Consider the following 6,671-nt stretch of genomic DNA (forward strand, 5'->3'; position numbering starts at 1 on the left):
GGGTACAGATATAATTTCAGTGTTTGGTGGAGCAGGGGATGAGGTGCTAAGGGAAGTCATATTGTTCCAGTGGCTCTCAACCTTTCCAGACTACTGTACCCCTTTCAGGGGTCTGATTTGTCTTGCATACCCCAAGTTAAACCTCACTTAAAACTACTTGCTTACAAGATCAGACATAAAAATACTAAAGTGTCACAGCACCCTGTTACTGAAAAATTGCTTACTTTCTAATCTTTACCATATAATTATAAATCAATTTGAATATTGTACTTACATTTCATGTATAGTGTATAGAGCAGTATAAATAAGTGTCTATGTGAAATTTTAGTTTGTACTGACTTTGCTAATGCTGTATATGTAGCCTATTGTCAAACTAGGCAAATATCTAGAAGAGTTGATGTACCCCCTGGAAGACCTCTGCATACCCCCAGGGAGTATGCGTACCCCTGGTTGAGAACCACTATATTAGACTATGGGATGGGGAGGGAGCCCTTAGAACATAGAAAAAAATGTTTTTCCTCCACTGACTGTAATTCTATGCCCTGCTTATGCAGATCAGATTAGATCATTTTAACAATCTCTTTACTGCGTTGGTAAACTATTTTTGAAAGCCTCAGAAGTAGTAATTGACAATACACAGAACCCCATCTTCTCTGCCCCCAAGACATAGTGCTGCATCTTATTAATTATCAGCAGAAAGTGTCTCTTATGAGAAAGGCAAAAGCACAAAAAAAACCCTTTTTTCCAAGGAGAAAACATTCAAGTCTTTCAAGATTTTTCAGCGGTTACTTTGAAGCAGAGAAGAGAAATAGGGAAGACAGAGAATTAAAGAAAGCTTGATCTAAATGAGGCTTTCCATTTTAAATTCATTTTTATCTAGCAAAGCAAGAATGTTAGTATCTGAAAACTAAATATGGGGGAAAGCGCTTCAGTCCCTGGGACTCTGTTAAAATTGAAACAAGCAGAGAATTCTGAGGTGGATCAAGAGGCTTATCAATGGCAAAGTATAGAGGAGGAGTTTGGGACTCAGCTTTGCAGGAAGCAGAGGAAGATTAAGCATTGAATATGTCCATAATTCCCTTTCCAAGAAGTTTAAGAACCATGGCATAAGAAAATCTGGGAATGGTTATGGAAAACTTAACCTGACAAATACTTAGTCAACAGGTACTAAGATATCTGGCTTCCTTTTATTCAATTCTCTGAATCTAGCGGTTAATTATACCTTTTTTTGAATATTATAGGCAATCTTCATAGTAGAAAAATCTTGACATATCAGTGCTATTAATACAGTAGGGCACATGCAACACATCACAAAGACCACCACAAAAATGAGAGATCAAAGCTCTTTGTTCACATTGACGGAACTTGGAGCACTCAGCCATTTATCAAGACTTAACTCCCAGTGAACTGTAGGTTGTTGGACTAGATGGTTTAACTATGTAATAGAAAATACATTTTGATCCAAACAGTATGTTATGGAAAGCAAAAGATTTGCTTCTTTTGATCAAATTCTGAATACGGTGTATAAATACTATAAAATATTTTTAATGAGTAAGTGCCATTCTTGTTGACCAGCAATTTTTTTCAAATAGGTGGCTGAACTCCCCCTGAAAATGGGAAATGCTTGTGATCAGAGAAATGTCTGATCCCATGGAAACAAATATTGCTTACTTTATAAGTCAGTGTTTTGTTTTCTATTTGCATGTTGCCCAGAATGTAGCATGTCTTTCTCTTAGATGTGCTGTCTTTCCAAATTATAATTTAGTAGCAGAATAATTATGGAGTGTTTTGGTTAGCCTTTGAACAAATCTACATTTGATCAGGACAAAAGATCAAAAACATGTTGCTATGAATTGTCCATTATCTGTCTAATAAGCAGATAATAGGACACATAGTTTCAAATTAAACTTTGATTAGTTGTTCGTCAACCACGTTTGTCTTAAGAAATGATCCTGAAAAGAACATCCTAGAAATTGTAAGCACAGATTGAAATAAAGGGTCTGGAGTTTGAAGCCAAGAAGTTCAATATTATATATTTTTCAAGCAGTAGATGTAGTTTAGTATAAAAGGGATGGTTATTTTGGTGGGATGGACTATACAAGTGCAATGTTGCATGTGGCTTTGATGACTGTTCTGTCCATAATGTATTCATCCCAACATGTGCTATGCATTTATGTAGTGAAAAAAAAAATCTTGGTAACTCTAGAAAATGTAAGCAATTAACACTCTTTACCTTAAAAGACCATAATAAAAAGGCACAAAGCTAAGAAGTGAGATAAGTGATGGTTGGGAAAAGATCTACCTGAAATTGAGAAGTTCCAGAGAAGGGAAATGAAGACTGTTAGAGGCAGTGAATGAGAGTGTGTGTGTGCATGTGTACATACATACACACGATGAGAGATGCACAAACTAGGATTATTTCGTCTAGAAAGGAGAAAAGTAAGAGGATTTTGTTCAATATATGTCATTATGACAGTTATAGTGAAATTTATTCCTTTTACCCTGCTCCATAATGTGTAATGAGAATAAGAGAATACCGCCTATGGAATTCATTGCTAGAAGTCATCAATAGCAATCATTTGTTTAGGAGGCAGTTCCATGAAGCTCCTCAACGCTCAGTCGTCTTGTCTGACCTCCTGAATAACATAGGCAATAGACCTTCCCCACAATAATTTCTGTTTAAACTAGAGCATGTCCTTTAGAAAAACAAATATAATCTTAATTGAAAAATTCCTAGTGATGGAGAATCCAAGACAGCGCTGGGAAAATCCAGTGATTAATTACCCTCACTGTTAGAAAGTAACACCTTATTTCCAGTCTGAATTTGCCTAGCTTCTACTTCGAGCCATTGGATCCTTTTGTACCTTTGTCTGCTGGAATGAAGAGCCAATTATCAAATATTTGTTTCCCCTGTAAGTACTTACAAACTGTGATCAAGTCACCCCATAACCTTGCTTTTGATTAGCTACATAGATTGAGCTCCTTGCATCTTATTTTCTAATCTTTTACTCATTCTCGTGGCTCTTCTCTGAACCCTTTCCAATTTTTCAGCATCCTTCTTGATTTGTGGACATCAGAACCGGACACAATGTTCTAGGAGTACCAGGACCAAATACAGAGATAAAATAACCTCTCTACTCCTACTCAAGATTCCCTTGTTTCTGTATCCAAGGATTGTATTATCATAGAATCATAGAAGATTAGGACTGGAAGAGACCTCAGGAGGTCATTGTGACGTTACTGACATAACCTGTGACCATATAGATTATTGCTGCAACCACTGTTATATATTTCCAGCAAATATTGTACAAAGGTTGTTGTGTAAGATGTCTATGGAAAAGTTATGATTTGCTGATGATGATTATGCTATCTGTATAGGTGTATCATTTTTGTAGTTGAAGTAATGAATATTGGCTATGTACTTGTATATCAGTGTGTTTTGATTCTAAGTAGCCTCAGTGAAGAAGTTGGTCAGCTTCTTCAGTAAGTGCCCAGTCAAAAAACACTTAACTAACAATGGACTTTGCAAGACGCCAATCCACATCTGAGCTTTCCTGGCAACATTCAAACTAACATGTAAACAATGGCGTCAGCCTGTAAAGAACTGAGTCATGCATGGACATGTGACTTGCCCATGTGACTCCAAACTCCCTCTTGCTGTGATCTTGTACAGAAGAACAAAGGTGTGCTTCCACCTGGAAGAGACTATAAAAGGCAGCTGCCTCATCTCCATCTTGTCTTCAATCCTGCTTCTCGCCCCTGGAGGGACTTGGCTACAAACTGAAGCTCTGAACAAAGGACTGAATGATCCATCCCAGCTGTGGATGTGTTCCAGAGACTTGATTTGTGCCTGCAGTTTATTCCATCACTGCTACAAGCCTGAACCAAGAACTTTGCAATTACAGTATATAATTAATTCCATTTAACCAATTCTAGCTCTCATCTGTATCTTTTTCCTTCTATAAATAAACCTTTAGATTTTAGATTCTAGAGGATTAGCAACAGCGTGATTTGTGGGTAAGTTCTGTCTTGTATATTGACCTGGGCCTGGTCCTTTGGGATCAAGAGAACCGTTTTTTCTTTTGCTGGGGCATTGGTTTTCATAACCATTCGTCCCCATAACGAGTGGCACTGGTAGTGATGCTGGGAAACTGGAGTGTCAAAGGGAATTGCTTGTGTGACTTATGGTTAGCCAGTGGGGTAAAACTGAAATCTACTCTGTTTTGCTGGTTTGGTTTGCCTTGGTGTGCAAAGGAACCCCAGCCTTGAGCCGTAACTGCCCTGCTCTAAGCAATTTGTCCTGAATTGGTACTCTCAGAAGTGTGCCACCAAAGGCAGCATCATTACAGTCATCTAGTCCAACCCCTTGCTCAAAGCAGGACCAATGCCAGCTAAATCATCCCAGCCAGGGCTTTGTCAAGCCGGGCCTTAAAAACCTCTAAGGATGGAGAGCCCACCACCTCCCTAGGTAACCCATTCCAGTACTTCACAACCCTCCTAGTGAAATAGTGTTTCCTAATATCCAAACTTGACCTCCCGCACTGCAACTTGAGACCATTGCTCCTTGTTCGGTCATCTGCCACCACTGAAAACAACTGAGCTCCATCCTCTTTGGAACCCCCCTTCAGGTAGTTGAAGGCTGCTATCAAATCCCCCTTCACTCTTCTCTTCTGCAGACTAAACAAGCCCAGTTCCCTCAGCCTCTCCTCATAAGTCATGTGTCCCAGCCCCTTGATCATTTTTGTTGCCCTCCACTGGACTCTCTCCAATTTGTCCACATCCTTTCTGTAGTGGGGGGCCCAACACTGGAGGCAATACTCCAGATGTGGTCTCACCAGTGCAGAATAGAGGGGAATAATCACTTCCCTCGATCTGCTGGCGATGCTCCTATTAAAGCAGCCTTACATGCCATTAGCCTTCTTGACAACAAGGGCACACTGCTGACTCCTATCCAGCTTCTCATCCACTGTAATCCCCAGGTCCTTTTCTGCAGAACTGCTGCTTAGACAGTCAGTCCCCAGCCTGTAGCGGTACATGGGATTCTTCTTTCCTAAGTACAGAACTCTGCACTTTTCCTTGTTGAACTTCATCAGATTTCTTTTGGCCCAATCCTCCAAGTTGTCTAGGTCACTCTGGACCCTATCCCTACCCTCCAGTATATCTACCTCTCCCCCAAGCTTAGTGTCATTTGCGAATTTGCTGAGGGTGCAATCCATCCCATCATCTAGATCATTAATAAAGATGTTGAACAAAACCAGCTCCAAGACAACCCCCTGGGGCACTCCAATTGATACCAGCTGTCAATTAGACATGGAGCCATTGATCACTACCCATTGAGCCCAACAATCTAGCCAACACTCTATCCACCTTATAGTCCATTCATCTAGCCCATACTTCTTTAACTTGCTGGCAAGTCCTTTTTGACCACAGCAGTGTATTGGGAGATCATGTTTAGCTGATTATCTACCAGCATCCCCAAGTCTTTTTCAGCATCACTGATTCCCAGGATAAAATCCCTCAATCTGTAAATATGGTTTACATTCTTTGTTCTGAGATGCAGGACTTTACATTTGGCCAAATGAAAACAGATATAAACTGGGTGCAAGCAAACCAAGCAATCCAGATTGCGCTGTATTAGGGGCCTGTCCTCTTAATTATTTACCACTCCCCCAATCTTTGTGTCATCTGCAAACTTTATCAGTGATGGTGTTATGTTTTCTTCCATGTCATTGATAAAAATCTGAAATAGCATAGGGCCAAGAACTGATCCCCGCAGAACCCAATTAGAAATATATCCCCATAAACTCCTGTGTTACAACTATAATTCTACTGATATGCCAAGCAGGAGCACCATCCAGACTCCCCCTCACAGGCACTGACTTTCATTTTTCCAGGTGGGTGCTCCACCCCCACTCTGTCCTGAGGCCCTGCCTCCACTCTTCCCCTTCCTCAAGGCCTCACCTTCACCATCTTCCTACCTGTCTCCGCCACTCCCCTGAGGCCCTGCCCTCACTCCACCTTGTCCTGCTCCCTCTCCGTCCTCTACCCCCAGTGCCACTGTAGCCCAGTGGGCTAGCTTGCCTTTATTATATTCACTGCTTTGCATTATATTCTGCTTTGCATAATATTCAGCAGTAATGCGATAAATTTGTATCCTGTAAGACATTAGCTTCAGCAAGTTAGCGTAAGGCTTGAGGCCTATGAACTTTGAACAGATGAATTTTGCACAGATAAACAGCCCAATGGAAAACCCCAAGTATTTGGGGAGCTGAAAATAGAGTTTAAGAGGAAGTTCTGATCGCAGGTACATGAGTCAACCACAGAAGCATCCTGACAATGAACTGATGTATATAACAGGTATATGAGACACATCTAAGCCTAGCCTGCTTGCTTGCCTATATATCTTTTCTTATAAGTTTCTTATCGGTTTGATTATTTGTTTTATTATAATTGGTTTATATTAGAGTATATTTTGGCTATAACACAAGGGACCTACAGGCCACATCCTGTACGTTGAGCTAAGATGAAGTTAGCATACATATGTTTGGGACCTTTCACCTAGATGGCAATGAGCTAACGCATACAGTCCATATATGGCTGAGAGCTTTAACATAAAGGATGCTTTGCAGTAGGTTGGCATAGGGGTCTTCCTAAGTTCAGACCCTTTTAAA

General features: G+C 40.4%; 1 protein-coding gene across 2 annotated transcripts in view; it reads left to right on the forward strand.

Moving 5' to 3' along the window:
* Positions 1-3,966, forward strand: part of B3GLCT (beta 3-glucosyltransferase) — a 142,524-nt gene extending 138,558 nt beyond the window's left edge. For both annotated transcript variants that reach the window (XM_073341270.2, XM_073341285.2), the window contains one exon: positions 3,052-3,966. In XM_073341270.2, coding sequence (XP_073197371.1) covers positions 3,052-3,063 — 12 coding nt within the window. In that variant the 3' untranslated portion in view covers positions 3,064-3,966. The remainder of the gene's footprint in view (positions 1-3,051) is intronic.
* The last annotated feature ends 2,705 nt before the right edge of the window (positions 3,967-6,671 follow it).

This window comes from Lepidochelys kempii, chromosome 1, assembly GCF_965140285.1.
Source record: "Lepidochelys kempii isolate rLepKem1 chromosome 1, rLepKem1.hap1, whole genome shotgun sequence".
Taxonomy (NCBI): domain Eukaryota; kingdom Metazoa; phylum Chordata; order Testudines; family Cheloniidae; genus Lepidochelys; species Lepidochelys kempii.